The 17,932-nt window shown below is 34.8% G+C and overlaps 2 protein-coding genes and 1 long non-coding RNA gene across 3 annotated transcripts; 1 reads left to right on the plus strand and 2 right to left on the minus strand.

Moving 5' to 3' along the window:
- Positions 1 to 2,466: 2,466 nt before the first annotated feature.
- KMS1 (SNARE associated Golgi protein family) lies at positions 2,467 to 7,102 on the minus strand. The gene is made up of 9 exons (XM_021964644.2): positions 6,742 to 7,102; positions 5,583 to 5,794; positions 4,991 to 5,069; positions 4,474 to 4,773; positions 4,099 to 4,256; positions 3,562 to 3,678; positions 3,202 to 3,378; positions 2,882 to 3,084; positions 2,467 to 2,743 (listed from the first exon to the last, which is right to left on the minus strand). The coding sequence occupies exons 1-8, from the start codon at positions 6,818 to 6,820 to the stop codon at positions 2,929 to 2,931; spliced, it is 1,278 nt and encodes a 425-aa protein (XP_021820336.1). The 5' UTR covers positions 6,821 to 7,102; the 3' UTR covers positions 2,467 to 2,743; positions 2,882 to 2,928.
- A 4,924-nt stretch (positions 7,103 to 12,026) lies between these two features.
- On the plus strand, positions 12,027 to 16,403 carry LOC110762049 (linoleate 9S-lipoxygenase 5). The gene is made up of 9 exons (XM_021964642.2): positions 12,027 to 12,413; positions 12,516 to 12,811; positions 13,472 to 13,709; positions 13,819 to 14,157; positions 14,270 to 14,355; positions 14,446 to 14,553; positions 14,668 to 14,981; positions 15,068 to 15,331; positions 15,414 to 16,403. The coding sequence occupies exons 1-9, from the start codon at positions 12,185 to 12,187 to the stop codon at positions 16,180 to 16,182; spliced, it is 2,643 nt and encodes an 880-aa protein (XP_021820334.1). The 5' UTR covers positions 12,027 to 12,184; the 3' UTR covers positions 16,183 to 16,403.
- LOC110762052 (uncharacterized) lies at positions 16,289 to 16,940 on the minus strand. Its single transcript, XR_002527471.2, has 2 exons — positions 16,666 to 16,940; positions 16,289 to 16,581 (listed from the first exon to the last, which is right to left on the minus strand). It is a non-coding gene; the product is annotated as an uncharacterized LOC110762052 (long non-coding RNA).
- Between the last annotated feature and the right edge of the window lie 992 nt (positions 16,941 to 17,932).

Consider the following 17,932-nt stretch of genomic DNA (forward strand, 5'->3'; position numbering starts at 1 on the left):
CCCGCCCAGTAGCCATGTCAGCAGTCATGTCAGCCTCGTCCGACAAACCTATGTCTCATTTTGTGTTGTTTTTTTGGTTACATTGGAGGAAAGAAACCCCACTGGGGTTCGATCCTGGGTGCCATAGGGGGAAGGGGGAATCCACCACCACTGTGGTGGGAACCCATTGGCTCATTTTGTGTTGTTAATGCATAATATTAAGCTTAATTGCCATTAGATATTTTACGATAATAAATAATAAAATTGCCTCGTCAACAAGGAAAATGGCCACATTTAATGTAACGCCGCCCCACCATGCACTTGTGGCCCCACTGGCACTGCCACCCGGTTCTTTCTTTCTGTTTACGGGGTTTACGGTGACAGCGACGTCGTTTCAGCATTCAGTCACTAACCCAAGTCGTAGGGCATGTGAGTGAGAGAGTACTCTATGGTAGTAGTAGTAGTTTGGTTGATGTGTGATGTGACCCTTGGTCGGCCAGGTCACTTTATTTTTATTTTTATTTTTTTCCTGGAAAATATTGCTAATTTCGCCAAGGGTATTTCCGTAACGTCATGGTGGAAATTTTTATTAGAAAGTTTTTGGCGCTCCTTTTTATTGTTAGTACTTTGATTTCATACTTGTTGTCAATTCACAGCCACATAGTCAAATTCTTAAACTTAACTTTTGTATGAAATTAATTAAACCTTCATTCACCTTTGATAGATATAGTGGGTCTAAAGAAACTCATACGTCTTTAAAGTCTCAACTATCACAAATGTTAACTACTCGAATTCTATTTTTTTGTTATAAAAATTTTGGGTTTGGATTCATAATTCAATCAAAAAAATCACTAATCACAAAGGACCATTACAATAACGGAACGGTCTAACATCAAAATTAAGATAATCTAGTGCTCATTCACTAACGATCATGCAGAATCGAAGAAATTTTGGCATAGACATTCCAACTAAGATTGCAAACTCAGAATAATTAAAGAAAGATAAAGCTTGAAAAAATCAAATTCGGTCTAACTACTCAAATTATAATTCATTAGAAACGCTTAATTTACAGATAATTAATCATGTCCAAAGTTCACTTTGAAATATTATACGCACTTGATAGGAAGGTGAAATGTGAAGTTTGAAAAATCAAATTCGGTCTAACTACTCAAATTATAAATAAATAAAAATTATTTAAGTGAACTTATTTACAAGCTGTTCTTGCTTCATCTTATGTAGAGTCGCATAAACAATAAAAAAAAATGAAGTTATATAATACTTTATCCATTCAGTCGAGAATTGAGAAATGAATAAGAAATGAACGAATGCATGAAAATGGTAGATGACTAGTTGAGTTTGAATCTTTGTATTATTCAAACAAAGATACAATTATAATATTTTAAAAAATCTTGAATGCTTTCGATATATTCGCATTGTTTGTTCAACTTTGGGAACCTTAAACAAATAATAAATAAACCAATAATAGTTGTATATATGCATTGTCAATAGGCCTTGATAAAAAATTTATGGAAATCTAATAAATTACTCCTCTCTCTTCAATCAACCCCCAAAATCTGGTCAAATCCATGTTCTTAAGATTTCATTCATTCATTTGCCCCCACTTCACCCAAAAAAAAAAAAAAAGAATCATTTTAGGCACCAATTACCCATTTCTTTGACATGCCTAATTACAAATAATTAAAAAAAGAAAGAAAAAAAAGAAAAAAGAAGAAATTATGCATATTAAGAATAAGAAATTATTTTCTACACATGGATGGACTTGGTTATGCTGTCCAGGAGAATAATACATTGGATCTCCCACAGCCTACAGGTTTAATATTTAGTGCTTCCTCTGACAAAATTATCACCAAACCCTCTCTCTTGATTCTATCACTTTTAGGCACAACCCAAAACACCTATTCATCTGTACTAGATCCCTCAAATTTCCCAGAGAACATACTTTTATATTAAAACCATCCTCTCTCTCTCTCTCTCTCTCTCTCTCTCTCTCTCTCTCTCCAAAGAACATTATGATTATTTAAATAACCCAATTTAATATTCATGGCCAAGTGCAATAGATTATATGATATGCTGTGGGTTGTATTTTAATCTACTTGTTGGCTAAAGAATCGAGTAGAAGGGCTAAAGATGAGAATCAAACCATGATCTTGGCAACGTGAACACAAACTTCAATACCAATGCTGACGGGACTGCTTCTCATAATTTACTACTTGGAAATTTTATTTTATTTTATATAGGCTTTGTTCATTAATATTATAGTTCAAGCAATTATATCTTGAACTTAAAATGTGATGCTTTCATATATGGAAGTGTAACTAATCCAAATTTATATGATCTAGCTGATGTGGTGCCATTTTGAGTTTTTACTTTGTTTTTTGTAGTGGATTCAACAGGGATTATTGTGGAAGAAATGGGGTGAAGTGAGTTATTTTTATATTTAAAGAATATGAAAGACTGAAATGTATAGAATCTCCAAGATGTAACCTTGTCTTGCATTGCAAAGAATAGTAAGATTTCCAATTTCTAAATTTCAACATTAGTTGACAATGGGGTGAAAAACGCACCCTAAATAAAGCCTCCCCCAAAAATTACAGATAATAAACCTGCAACTTCTACAGTGCTCCATTAGATTCATGATCCTATACAAGCTTCTTCTAACAAGGACATGCACAGAGCATTTTGGGGAGAGACCAATGATGACTTCCAAAACAGCTGTGTCTAGGAATTTCTATTGCTTCTACTTCTGAAAAACGGAGTAGGAGAAAATAACTATAAAAAAAAAAAAAGGAAAAAGAAAGAAGAGCAGTACCCCCGTTTTAAGGACATGGCGGAACATCATGCGTTGTTTTGTTCTAAAAGGAAAAGGAAAGAAGAGCAGTACCGCCATTTTAAGGGACATGGCGAAACATCATGCGGCTGTGTGATGCTTTACGACTTCTTTGTCAACAAAGCAAGCTCCTTTTCCTGCTGTTTCTTCAGATACCTCTGAGCAGTTGCATTCACAATCTTGACAAAGAAGTTGAATAGCATAAGCCAGACCAGAGTGTTCCAAATTGATGCAAAAGAGAAATCCCACGTTTTCACCTGGCAAGGATTTTAAATTAGACAAATTGAAATAAATCCAGCACCTGATATCAATCAACACCATAAGAAGTTAAAAGTCCATTTACAACAAGGATGCCTTATCAACAGTTGAGTTACCTTGATATTTGAGGATACAGAAGAAGCTGTGAGATATTTTTCTTTTGCCGCATCAATTTTGGCAATGAGGTTAGGCAGGACAGCAGCAAAACCAGGAATGAGACTGAAAACCCAAATCAATTCATTCTCTATCCAATTAAGAAGTTGATTGTTGCAAACTGAGATGATGAAGACCGTCTGCATAAAAAGAAAATAAACAAACAAAAACCACAAATCAGAAGCAAATAGGGAACATTTGGACAAGCCAAAAAAATATATATAATCAAAATATCTTATTCGAAGTAAGAGGTCTAAGAACAGCTTCACATAAATGGAACCAAAACATGGTCAAAACTGTGTAAGAAAAGGAACTTAACAAACCTGTAGATGAGTTTTAATAATTGCCTTTCCAATCACTGTTGCAAGGAAAAATTTCCAGAATGGAATACCAAATTGTCCACACATAATGCCAGCCAGGTCAAAAAGAGGATTTGGCACCTGAAAACTATCCCAGTTAACTGGCAGGTTACAATGAAAATAGTACTGCACGCAATTTTGAGATAAGCATAACAGTTGTTGCATTCTAAGATCAAACTAGAATTTCAACAGTACAAATATACTTGAGCACCAACTTTAATTAAAAGTTAGATTTAGAAGTTAGTTTAGAAGAGATACGATGATTCATGCAACTACTGGATGGTAATAGAAGTCCAAATCTCATTAATCTGTTAGCATACAACATGACACACACACACATGAATATTTGTGTAATATTAAAGAAGAAACACCAATTATCTGTAATGAAGAGGAAACTATAGAAATCATATGGCAAAGCATAAAAGGTCACTCTGATGAAACAAAAAGATATATTTTATGAAAGCCACTCTAGTAATGAAGAAGAAAGATGTTCAAACTAACCGAAGCAAGCACTAAGATTGTAAAGAAGTTCAACTGTTGTGAGTGTGATAGAAGCCAGCGTTTGACTCGGTTTAGATGAGTAGCTATGAATCCTGTTCCCTCATCTGAGGGGGCATCCAATTCTTCCATGCCATCCACTTTGTCACCAGATAAGCTTGCTACATGAAGCAGTAAACCAAAAGCAGACCAGAATTAGATACATAAATCACATAGATCATTGGATGAATAGTGTCCTCCATCCCTTCAGTCCATTTTGCCTGTATGACATCCTCGTACAAGCTAAATGGATCTTCATACAGTTTTCTTTAAAAAAAACCTTAGCACAAAAATCTTGGGTGTAGGACAGTTTATCAACCTACAACTTGTTCTGCTTACCTGCTCTTGAGATAAAATATGGAGGAAGCTCTCCAATTGCAGTCCCAACACCCCATAAAACAGCCTCTAGCTGGACCTGAGGTAATATGCTGCTAAGTGGAACCCGCAAACCATGTAATGATGGAAACAATGGGGGCCCAAATTCAGTGCAGTTTTTCCCAAGCCACGAAGGACCTCTTTTTAGCTGTATTGTATCGTAGGGAGCACTTTTTAAATCAACTCGACCACACTGCATCGCCTTTAAAGTAAAGAATGCAATATGAGGACCCAGATATAGGACAAACGTGTGCAAACCAGATCCTGAAGGAAAAATAAGCAAAAGAAGAAAATATTATGCTTCCATTCTATATCAGGGAGGTTATATCAATGCATACAACGAAAGATGTTGCTAAGTATTTAAAAACAGATATCCGAAGAGATGCTCATTCTTGTTCCATACTTTTTCCGTGTTTTAATAACTTGCACCATCAGAAAGCCTGATACAAAAACAACGATTCATATTTTTCATATTGCTTACCAAGACCAATTGATGATGCAACTCCAAGTGCCACCCACCATAGCCCGAACTGGAAATATTTGAGAAGTTCCTCAACATGCTGCAGAATCATTCCATCAACTTTTAGCATTTAAACAAAACGAATAAGATTAAATGCCAATACCAGTAAGAAATATCACGGTTAACCATCAGAAGGCTATGAATAAAATGTGCCTGGGCATTAACATCCTCACCACACAAAGTAATGAGCTTTAAGATTTTTCACAGCCTTTAAATATTTTAAAAATATTTGAATACTTTAAAAAAATAAATTAAGCATCAGTTTTGTGAAGTGACGCTACGAATAAAAAATTAAAAATCATTTAGTTAACAAAAATGGAGGTAGAGATTTGATGTTGGTTCATAAAAATAAGTATCCTTCAAGTAAGAAAGGGTTTAGTTAACGGTTAACCCTAGATTCACATCCAATTAGGAAGCAATATAATTACCATTACATAAGCAACCCTAAAAGAAATGAACATAATTTCAGCCAGAAAGATCTTTGGGGTCCATCTTAAGAACATAGCATCTTACCAAATATGATATCACTAATATAATCTACACATAAAAATACCTTCTCATGAGGGCCATCAATGGTCACTAGAAGAATTCCAAGTGACACTACGACAGTACTCAAAAGCACAAGCCAACCACCTTTTGCCAACAGATATGATATTGTACGCTTCACATATTGAACTACAGCCAAAATGAAAAACTTCAATGTTCTGAAGGGTTGTGTTGTTAGTGTCAAGTTTTCTAGTTCCTCTTGATGCTTCTCGCTGGGCCCTGAAACAATATGCAATTTTATCAGCGAAAAGTATTTAAGATGGAAAGGACCTTTCAGCTTCCTTTAGAGAGTGACGATGGAGAGTTGATTTCTTTTTCTTTCTAATCTTATTTACTACTAATCTCAGATAATATTGAAGCCTTGTTTACAAAGCGTGCACACAGAAAAAAGGGAGGGGGCGCGGGCGAAATAGTATTTTTCAGAATGAAGTTCTACATTCTCTACAAAATGAAAGTTTCAAAATTTATGAGAAAGAGAGATAGCAACTGTAACATTAACAAGTGGTGTAAGTATACAAGTTGAATGACCATGTCTATATCTCCAAGTTGGAAGCTTTTTAACTGAAAGATCACAGAAAAACATGTACCAAACAATTTCGCTTATCTAAACTAAAACGAACATTTATATCTTATGTTTTCATCGTCCTACTAAACTAAACACACTCTCAAAATCCGTTAAGACCAGAACCAACAGAATTGCAGTCTGTCAAGCATGACTGCACAAGAAAAGAGAAATACCCAACCCAATTCGTGATAAGCATCAAAAGCATTAACATTGTTTTGAATCCAGTACCTGCATAGCTTAGGAAATTAATCTACATAGTTCAGATCCTATTTCGCCTAATAGAAGTGTTTGCTTGAGGCCCTTTTGGCCTATAATGTTCTACTTCATTTTTCTATATGGAAACCACTAAATGAATTCTTCTATCACCTAACCCCCACCTCCATTAATAAACCAAAAATTCTGCTTTTCTCCAGTATATCGAAAACTTTGAGACCTAAGTTCAATTCATTTAAGTTTTGAATGAATGAAAACTCAAAAAATCAATAAACATGAACTTCAGACTTAAAACGAATTCTGGGTTCTCCAATTACAGATTCAGAAATTCCAGAATAGAACAAAAAAGCATAATGAATGAGAAAATTAGAGAAATTGAATAACTTGCCTGAGATCGAAAGTTCCATGCGCTGAGAGGACGAAGATGATGACGAAGAAGAAGAATTTGCTCGCTTACGGGACCCCATTAGAGGAGGCTCACATGCCAAAATCAAAAGCTCCCTCTTTTATTCATGAATAATATGAAATTTTCATATATGTTAATCTTCCTTCTTTTATTTTACAAAAAATAAAAAAGGGTTGTAAGAGAATAAGAGATTGGAGTGAACCCAGTGCTTGAAAGTTTGAAACTGGATCAAACAGTTGAATCAAAATTTCAGATCTAAAGGGCTCAAAAATAGAGAGAGATGGAGAAACCAAACATCCCCAGAAGTTTGCGTGAAGTGGAGCTTTTATACCTTATTTCATATATGAGTCCCCTACTCCACCATTAAAGACCAAAATGTGCGCGTGTTATTTGGTTTGTGAATATAATACAACTTTTTTTATATTTATTTTTCATAAACGACACGAATATATACAACTTATTACACTTCTTATTACCATCCTTTTTGTAATCTTCATTAGCAAAACAGTTTCTTTTTCTTCTTAAGTTTGCTAATTAATAAGGATGTATCCTTCAAATTGGTGAAGAAAAGTTTATTTCTTTTGCCTTTTTTTGTTAACTAATTTAGGGAATGCACCCGAATCATGAAAAGATTGGCCGTAAAATACTTAATACTCTTAGTTCATATTCAAATTAGTTTTTTTAGTATTTCAATCCAACTAAAATAAGTGTGTAGAATTTAACTTGACTCTTAGTTAGTAATGATATCCCTACATTACAATGATCTTTCAATAACATCAACAAAAAGCTTCTTTTATGATGTGATCTCTCAATGTCACTAAAATGATTTTGGATCCTTTATTAGCAACATCGACTTTGAAAATTAATAATATATATATATATATATATATATATTTTAACTTAGATATATGCTAGTTTATTTCACAATAGTTACCCTTAAAACTTTTTTTTGTTCTTTTAAACTTCTAGTTCACTATTCATTTTTTAATTTGTACTCTCAAATCTCAATTGGACTAAGCACGTAGTGCTTACTATTTGTAATTTTTTTTCTCTAATTTTCTCTATATCTTAAACTAAAGATTAATACATGATGTATCATTTCTCTCTTAATCTTTGTTTTATTTTGTAATATTCCACTATAAAATTATTTCCAGCAGTCAAAGACTGTCAAAGTACAACTTCTGTACCAAGATCGGAGTGACATAAATAAATGGCTCAATAATAACATTCCATAATTAAAAGATGGTTGGCTGTTTCCATTCTAGGATAATATGACTCAATAAAAACATTCCATAATTATGTTGCAATTGCCTATTTTGTTTATTTATTTATAGCTATAACCTTATTTGCCGTGCCTTTCAGTGAAGTTGAGAACCAGCTTACTGAAAGGTCATTTCACCCATTTTTAGAGCCACACCATCTACCATGTGTTTTTTTGGCTATTTTTTTATATAAAGGAAATAAATTTATACTCTCCTTTTTTTCTTTGCTAAAAAAGAATTGTACCATGATTTAGAAGTCATTGCATTTGTTATTTCTGACTTGAAAGTTAAAACAACTGAATGGGCAATTGTTTCTTATTATAAAAAAAACTACAAAGGTCCACGATTCGAGCTTAAGCATTTGTGTAGTGTGTGTGAATTCAATATATTATCGTCATTCTTAATACGAAAAGTCAGAAAGAAAAAAAAACAGAAAAGAAGTGGTCATTTTTGGTGATCGATATGGATTTAGTTTTGTGAATTGAGTGGTATCATATCGCATATGGACTTGTATAAAGGACAAGCATTGCTTGCACGCTTAGGCACTTTGTAGCTTTAGAAACAAGGGATAAAGATGCTTGTCTATGGGAATATCCCATTTTGTTATATGCTACATACATATAGCTACTTTATGTTGTTCTTTCTTCTAACATGCTAATCGTCTCATGCTAGTCGTGCACGCATAAGCATGCATATGCTAATTATTTTTTTATGCTATTAATTAGCATATATCGTATTCCAATATCATACAATAAATTTTCATATAAACTTCTTTTCTATTTGGGTTGTAACGCAATATCCAATATAGTTTTAAAAAATTATAATTTTTTAAGTTCAAACCAGTGAATAAATCAGGCTTCGGTATTCTTTTATTGATCACCACATGCCTTTCCCTCTTGGTCATTCTGTAGGTAAAGCTTAAAGAAAGGTCAAAGAAATGGCGTTATAGAAAGAGAGAGGTCAGAGAGAGAGAGATTTAGGGTAAAAACAAAATTGCAGTCCCTATATTATTATGCTACATAATTTATAATCTTCATGTATCTTTGACTTAAAATAATCCAGTTGTTAGGTGTTGATGTGATGACATAAATTATGGGTAAACTCAAATCAAAAACTAAGGTCAGCTTACAAGTCAAGTTCCACATTTCCACCATAATTGGTTCTTTTGGTCAACAAATCAAAAGGAGATGAGCAATTTTATTATGAATATTTGGATCCACGTGATAAGTGTTTCTTCTTTTCTTTTTCGGTTTTGTTTTATAGCGATTATTTTAAGATTAACAAAGGTGTCAAATCGAGTTGTTGTTTTTTCTGAATGGGTCAAGGAAATATGATGTCCAGGCCTAATCTTTGGCAAGCCTACTTCTTTGCAGGCCTCAACTCAGTGTGTGCTTTGTAGAACAAAGGCCTAGCTCAGCCCATTTAACTTTTGGATTGTTCATCAGAGTGTGAATTTTATTAGTTGGGGAATTAATGTTTTTGCCTAATTGTTGAAATATTATTGAGAGCATCTCTACCTATTTCCCAATTTGTTTTGTGTTAGATGCTCATAGAGACATATCATTAGAATTCTCCTTTATAAAAATTTGTGCGCGTTGTTGAATCCTACATACTTTCATCTCTTTTTTAATGTTATGTTTGGCCTACATGAATGTAAGGACGATACATATTTATGATTAGTTCGATACTTTAATCTCATTATGGTGGTGGTAGGGTGACTTTCTTCGATGTCACATCCTGTCAGCTCTTCAAACATAAGTAAAAAGATGTCATCGACCTAAAAATGTTTATTCATAAGAGTGATAATTGATAACAATACCAAGTTTTTGTTTGAGACAAAAGCGATGAAAGGATAACCACAAAGTGGGGACAACAATGATCAAGAGAATTAGGCAAGCATATTATTAATGTTAATGGCGCAAGATTAAATAAATACTCATGTAATGTTGGTTTATGATGTTTAATATGAGCTCGGTAATCATAGCATTCTAGGGAATATGTTAAATTCCAATGAGAAAATTTTCTCTCTCTTTTCTTTTTCTTCTTTTTTTTTTCCCTTCCTTTGAGGGGCATGTGGTGAGGTGAGGGTGAGGCCGGTGCTTTCTCTTTCGGTCGGAGGAGATGAGGGGCAAAATTTGATTGGTTTTCAGGTTTCTTCATTTTTCTTACTTTGCATTTGATTCCTTCCTTCCATGGCCAACAAGAAAAAGAGGGAACAAAACAACTCCACGGAGGCAAGTTATTGTTGTTGACAATTATCGCTTTTGCTAACTTCATAATCACATTTGGTATATACGTTACATTTTGACTGTGTAACTTTATTTTAAATATTTGGTCAATTACATTGACAAGGTGAAAATTGGTTAATAAAGTTCATAATATAATTATATATATTATTGCTTACATTATCGGCAAGACAAATGGTAGGTAGAAGGATAAACAGTTCATTCAAAATTATATAAAAAGTTATCAAAATCTTGAAAATGAAAAAGCTCCCTAAACTTCAGTTAAAAACTATTGAATTGTATTCATGCATCCGTCTTTATAAAAGGTGCATGAAGTCGTATGAACACATGTACAAGATGTATCATGTAGTTATAATACCGTATATTTTTTAATTTTTAAAATGAAAAAAGATGATTTGTGAAATTATAAACACATAAGTCAAAGACTGATAATTGATATGTCTACACTTGGTTTAAGAAGAATAATCAGTCAACAAATTATGCTTGATTGTCAAGAAAATAATCTTTTTGATTTTCAAAGATTAAATTTTTTTTTTTGATCGAATAAAAAAAAGGGATGCAATACGAGAACTTTTCAAAGACAGAAATTAAGCCGCTTGATTATGAAAATATGAAAATCTTTGCTCCGTTCCACGATTGAGTGTTACAGTAAAATGTAAGTGGACTAGGCACGACAAGAAGTGGCCATTGCCCTTTTGTGGGGTCGCACCTAATTAACATATCATGGGACCAGACATGACGAATTTCAAGCATAACATAACCTTTTGGTAAGTTTTGTATCTGAGTTGATAGATGATTATTACTTTTACTGCTCAACCAAAAGACAGGCATGCTTTTAACTCCACGTGATCTAATTGGTATAATTGATCCTCACTTGTCACTTGTTTCTAAATTCAATATATATATGTGTGTAAAAGCTACAACATTTTTTTTATAAAAAAGACACAACAATCTCTATATATGTGTCTTTGCAATTTCAGAATACCTAAACTGACCACGTAGTTGATTACATCTTGATTACAGCATCGCTCATATGAGCCAGAGAAATTGTAATGAGGAGACTGTAATGAGGAATTATAACTAAAGAATTATAACTAAAGAGTTATTATTAAAATGCCAAATTAAATGAGAAGACTGTAACGAGGAATTACAATAAGGGAGTTATTATTGAACGGCTAGATTAAACCCCTCAACCCGCCCCTTCATATCAAATATCAATGCATAAACATTTGACGACAGCCCACATCCCATATAATATTATTAAATCAAAAAATCAACAACCTTTTTAAAGAAAAATAAATTTAATTAGTATATAATATAGACCGTAGTACAAGACCCCTAGGAAGCATCCATCGATCAACAGGGCATCATCAAACAAAGAAAGAAAAAAATAATTATAGTTTTTGCAAGTCCAACGGAGCATGTCAGACCTAAATCAACGATTAGTGTGAATGTTAATGTGAACTAAAATAATTCACACGAGGAACAAAGTTCATTAAATGTATTCTGACCAAAAAGAAAATACATTAAATATACCAACATGCATATATATTGTATTACCGAAGAAACAAAAATCAAATACGTTTTACAATTATATTTACTTATTAAAAAGAAATTATAGTGAATTAGGTTTGCCGAGAGCGAATCTTGTTCTTTGATTATCTATTAATAAAGAGATAAAGTTTGTAAATTCCATCAGGACCCCACTATTAGTTGTCACTTCCAAGTCAACATTGCAGAGAATTATTAACAACCATAATAAACACAATGAAAGCAGAGAGCACCAATACAAAAATTTGCTCACATTCTCATCATCTTCCTCAAATTTGGCTTTATATATAGCATTAATATTCATGTTGAGCATTGGGTATCTCAATTTGTAGTTGCAGATCTTCTTCAACTGCTGAGAGCTCTCTCATGGGGAAAGTGATGGAAGCATTTTGTCTGAAGAACAAAGAGAAGTCAATTAATAACAATATGGCGGTGAGTGGAGGGAGCAGTAAAATCAGAGGAGAAGTGGTGTTGATGAAGAAGAATGTAATGGACTTCACTGATATCAGAGCCTCTTTCACTGATAGAATCTTTGAGCTCTTGGGCAAAGGTGTTTCCATGCAACTCATCAGTAAAAACCAGCCTGAACCTGCAGGTCAGCTTCTCTAACATTTGCTAAACTTCTTTTGTTCAAGTTTTTTCAACAACCCATGACTTCAATTTTGACAAAGGTCAAAAAATGTTTAATCATTTGCAGAAAATGGGTTGATAAAAAGAGGGAGGCTTGGAAAGGTAGCATACCTGGAGAAATGGGTTTCAACCATTACATCAACGACGGCGGGAGAAACTACTTTCACCATTTCCATGGACTGGGAAAACTCCATGGGAGTTCCTGAAGCTTTGCTGGTTAAAAACCATCACCACAGCCAATTCTACCTCAAGACAATCACATTAGAAAACATTCCGGAGCACGGTCGACTCCATTTCGTCTGCAATTCCTGGGTATACCCGGCACGGTATTACAAGTATAATCGAATATTTTTCCCCAACAAGGTAAGTTCAGTTTGATTTACATAAATTCCATAAGTAACATGTATCTGGGAGAGATTGTTCATTTATGTTTTTTTTTGTTGTAATTTTTAAAAAATTTAATTTTTTTATAAAATGTTGAAGCTCATGCAGCATGCTTTGTCAGTCTTTGATTAAAAAAAACAAGGCTTTGATCTCTTTCATAACTTGGTGAATTGGTTTTAGCATCATATCTTATCCGACCCATGTGGTTAGATGTGCTATGATTGTTTCTTTCGAGCGTACTTATTGGAAGCTAAAACTTACTTTATCTGGAAAAATCGAAACATCAATATATGATTAACTTTTTAATGTGGAAAAGTCATTCTCTAATTCACTTTTCCAGCTAGATTTGCACTTGCGTAGAAAGTCTTTTCATTATTGGATTGGCTTCATATTTCTTTAATTGTAGAGTTTTCTTCTGTGTATATAAAAACATTATAACTTATGATGTGCGTGTGGTTAATTATATTCAATGGCTTTTTCTATGGGGCCATAATTCCACAATTTCAAAAAGTTAAAGAAAATTGGTCTCTCTCTTCTTCATTGAAATGCAGAAATGAGACTTACACCAACGTTTTGCTATAATTGGGTTAAGGAACTTATGTGAACGCACTAACAGAAAACTTCATTTTTCTGTGTTAGGCCTACCTGCCATCTCAAACACCTGAGCTATTACTCCCTTACAGGGAAGAAGAACTCAAGAATCTCCGGGGGAGTGGATCACGCAAGCTGAAGGAGTGGGACAGAGTGTATGACTATGCTACCTACAATGATCTGGGCAGTCCAGACGACGGTCCAGAAAATGCACGCCCTGTACTTGGTGGATCGCAGTATCCATATCCAAGAAGAGGAAAAACCGGGCGAAAACCAACTAAGACTGGTTAGGAACCTAAATAGAATATGAACAGGGACTGTTTATGATTGGATGGTTCTCATATATCTTAAAACACTCATACTCAATGACCAATTTTTCTTTATGCTTGTAACAGACCCCGATTCTGAGAGCAGACTGGCACTACTAAATCTAAACATCTATGTTCCAAGAGATGAGCGGTTTAGCCATGTTAAGTTTTCAGATTTTATTGCCTATTTCCTGAAATCCCTGGCTCAGGTGTTGCTTCCAGAGCTCAGATCTTTGTGTGATAAAACTATCAATGAGTTTGACACCTTTGAGGATGTATTTAATCTCTACGATGGATGTATCGAGCTACCAAATGGGCCAACACTGAAGAAAATACGAGACTGCATCCCTTGGGAGCTGTTTAAGGAACTAGTTCGCTCAGATGGCGAGCGATTTCTCAAGTTCCCATTGCCTGATGTGATTAATAGTATGTAAAAGTCTTTACCCCTATATATGACTTGGTTTCAGATAAGCTAAATTCTTAGATTTTTAAACATGTTTATACACTAAACTACGAAGGTTTCATGATATAATTGCAGAGGATAGATCTGCATGGAGGACAGATGAAGAGTTTGCAAGAGAAATGCTGGCAGGGGTGAGCCCGGTTAACATTGCCCGCCTCCAAGTAAGATACAAGTTTCACTAATTCATTTGACTATCATAATCATACAGCTATGTTAAGTTGTTCGATAAATCATTGAAATTCTATCGGCAGGAATTTCCCCCGACCAGCAAGCTAGACCCTGATGTATATGGGAATCAGAACAGTTCAATAAGAGAAGAGCACATAGAAAAGAACATGGATGACCTCACTGTTGAACAAGTACTAATCATGCTCAATTTTCATGCAATCTACCATTGCGGTTTAAACCATCATAATCCAATATTTATTAAATTCATGTAACATAAGTAATCATTTCTGCCCATTTTTGTACAGGCGATGCAATGGAACAGGCTATTCATATTAGATCATCACGATGCATTAATGCCATACCTGAGGCGAATAAACTCAACCAACACAAAGACCTATGCCACCAGAACTCTCCTCTTCCTGAAAGAAGACGGGACATTGAAGCCTCTGGCAATTGAGTTAAGCTTACCACATCCACAAGGCGACCATCACGGTGCTGATGGCAAAGTTTTCACTCCAGCACCGAAGGGCAGTAAACGCATTGAGGATTCGGTGTGGCAGCTTGCCAAAGCTTACGTTGCTGTAAATGATTCTGGCTATCATCAGCTTATCAGCCACTGGTATGAAGCCTAACAAAGAAAGTGCTGTATTGTAGCATCAGCTAGCAGCTTGGTTCTAGTTTACAAGCTTCTAATTTTATTTGCAGGTTAAACACCCATGCTGTAATAGAGCCATTTGTGATTGCAACAAATAGACAGTTGAGTGTGCTTCACCCAATACATAAGCTCTTGCAACCCCACTTCCGGGACACGATGAACATAAATGCCCTAGCAAGGCACATCCTCATCAATGCTGGTGGGGTGCTTGAGAGAACAGTCTTCCCAGCTAAATTCTCCATGGAAATGTCATCCGCCATTTACAAAAACTGGGTATTCACTGAGCAGGCATTACCTGCTGACTTGCTCAAGAGGTGAGCCAGAAAGCCTGAATTCAAATTAATAGATTTCAACTTCTATCAAACTGAATTTCTTTCCACTTCTGTTTGATTTCAGAGGAATGGCAGTTCCAGACCCAAATGGCCTTCAGGGCTTAAGACTTGTGATTGAAGATTACCCGTTTGCTGTTGATGGGCTAGAAATATGGTCGGCTATTGAAACTTGGGTTACTGAATATTGCTCTTGCTACTACAAAACAGACGATAAGGTCCACAGTGATACTGAACTCCAGTCATGGTGGACAGAGCTCCGCAATGAAGGCCATGGCGACAAGAAGGAAGAGCCATGGTGGCCTGAGATGCAAACAAGAGACGAACTTATCCAATCATGTACCATAATCATATGGGTGGCTTCTGCCCTCCATGCAGCTGTTAATTTTGGGCAATATCCTTATGCTGGCTTCCTCCCTAACCGCCCAACTGTAAGCCGCCGTTTCATGCCCGAGGCAGGCACTGATGAATACGCTGAGCTTGAGTCAAACCCTGACTTAGCCTTCCTCAAAACAATTACATCCCAATTCAACACTCTCCTTGGTATATCTCTGATAGAGATTCTATCCCGACACTCAACTGATGAGGTTTATCTTGGGCAAACAGATAATCCTGAGTGGATTTCGGATGATAAGCCCCGAGCAGCATTTAAGAAATTCGGAGAGACACTGATGGAAATTGAAAAGAGAATTGACAAAAGGAACAAGGATGAGAAATACAAGAACAGAGTTGGGCCTGTCAAGGTGCCTTATACATTGCTGTATCCTAGCACCTCGGACACAAAGAGAGAGGGTGGACTCACTGGGAGAGGAATTCCCAACAGTGTCTCTATATGAACTTTTTGATCTGCATACTACTAGATGGATGGATATTTTTGAAGCAGTTATAATTATTCTAGTGTGAAATGGTCTTGCAACTATAGTGAAAGATTACCAGATAGGATTTTTGTACTTTGTCATATTCTTTCTTTATCATAATCTTCTACCAAAGTGGTTGTGCAGATTGTATATACTATCTTAGTGGTATGAATGAATTGGTGTTGTGCATGTGTGAATTATATGTCATTCTCAGAACACAAAAGAACACAAAAATGAGAACACTAAAAACTGTTATTAATTTGCATACAGAAGAGAAGACGAATCGTTCGAATCAAAAACCTGAAAAGATGCTTGTCTGCTACACTGTCTGTCAGTCAGGAGCTATATCTGCACCATTTTCTTTTGCCAAAACAGTATCTGCATATTTGCATAGAACGAGCTTACATTCAGTGTAACAACAAGCAAGCAATTATGAGAGATAAAATGAAAGAGAGAACTTACTCAATCTGCAAAGTAAATTGCACAACATTGAAGAAGATTTTGCAGTCTCGACTCTTTAGCCTCTCCTGTGACTCACTGATTGGTTGCATGTACCACGTGTAACCTTCTTGACTTGCCATATGGCTTACCATTTTTCTTGTACCAACAAGGATGATGATGTTGCTGAAGAAGACAATTATGCGCGAGTGCCATAGCTTTTTCTCTGGGGCAGATGCAATTGCTATATCTATAGAGAGAATAGTAGCCTTGGGGGGAATTGTGAATTTGTGATGGCTTCTTGTGACCTAGTGGGTATGAGTTGGCCCAGTTAGAGGTGGTCAAAATCCGAAGCCCATTTTTTATTTAAATTTGTGACGGATCTTATGATCAAAATCTAAATAAGTTTTTTTTTTTTTTAAAGTTTATTAAATTGAATATGAAATCCGAATAAAAAAATAAACTTAACCCTTCGTTTGGATGAGGGAAAATAACTCAAAATTTAGCTAAAAGTCAGGAATATAAGAGGAGAAATTAACAATTCCCATGTTAGTCAACTTAAGCGTGAAATTTATTAAATGATGCGTGGAAAAAATCGTGGAAATTGGGCATCAAATTCCCGAGTTTAATTTCCACCAAAATAGGCGTCATTTCACAATTTCCATGGTGCCATTTATAAAATTTGGTTATTTACAAAATTCGACATACATAAATCCAAACACTAAAATCTTCAATTGCCATAAATTGAAATGATGAAATTTTGACATTTTAGAATTCTATGTAATTTTCAATTACTTCATCTTTCAAAATATGAAAGATCACAATAGTGCATTAGTCTACTTTATTAAAAAAAAGTCTTGAGTTCAAATCTTATAAAGTTATTAATATAATAAAACAAGAGCAAATAATTGATCAAAATCGAACTAATATGTAATTATTATTTTTTAAAATATAAACAATAGTCTAAATTACTTTCTCACACATACTACTAAGGTATTATGGGAGTTCGAACTTGAGACCACCGATATACAAATAAATGTCATTTTTCACTGGACTAGACAGTATAGCGTGTGTAAATTTATCAAAACTATATGTGCACCAACTAACACACAACGCTCATTACCGTAGGTCGTGTCACATATGTAACAACACATCCAAATAAACTCATTTAAAACAAAATATGAATATGGGGGATCATTTTAAGACCAAAAAAAATATTGAAAAGTCATAGGACAAAATAGAAATCCCAATTTAGCTTCTCCCAAAGGATTTTACAAGATGACCAGAAATA

This window comes from Prunus avium, chromosome 1 (assembly GCF_965620075.1).
Source record: "Prunus avium chromosome 1, drPruAviu1.hap1.1, whole genome shotgun sequence".
Taxonomy (NCBI): Eukaryota; Viridiplantae; Streptophyta; class Magnoliopsida; order Rosales; family Rosaceae; genus Prunus; species Prunus avium.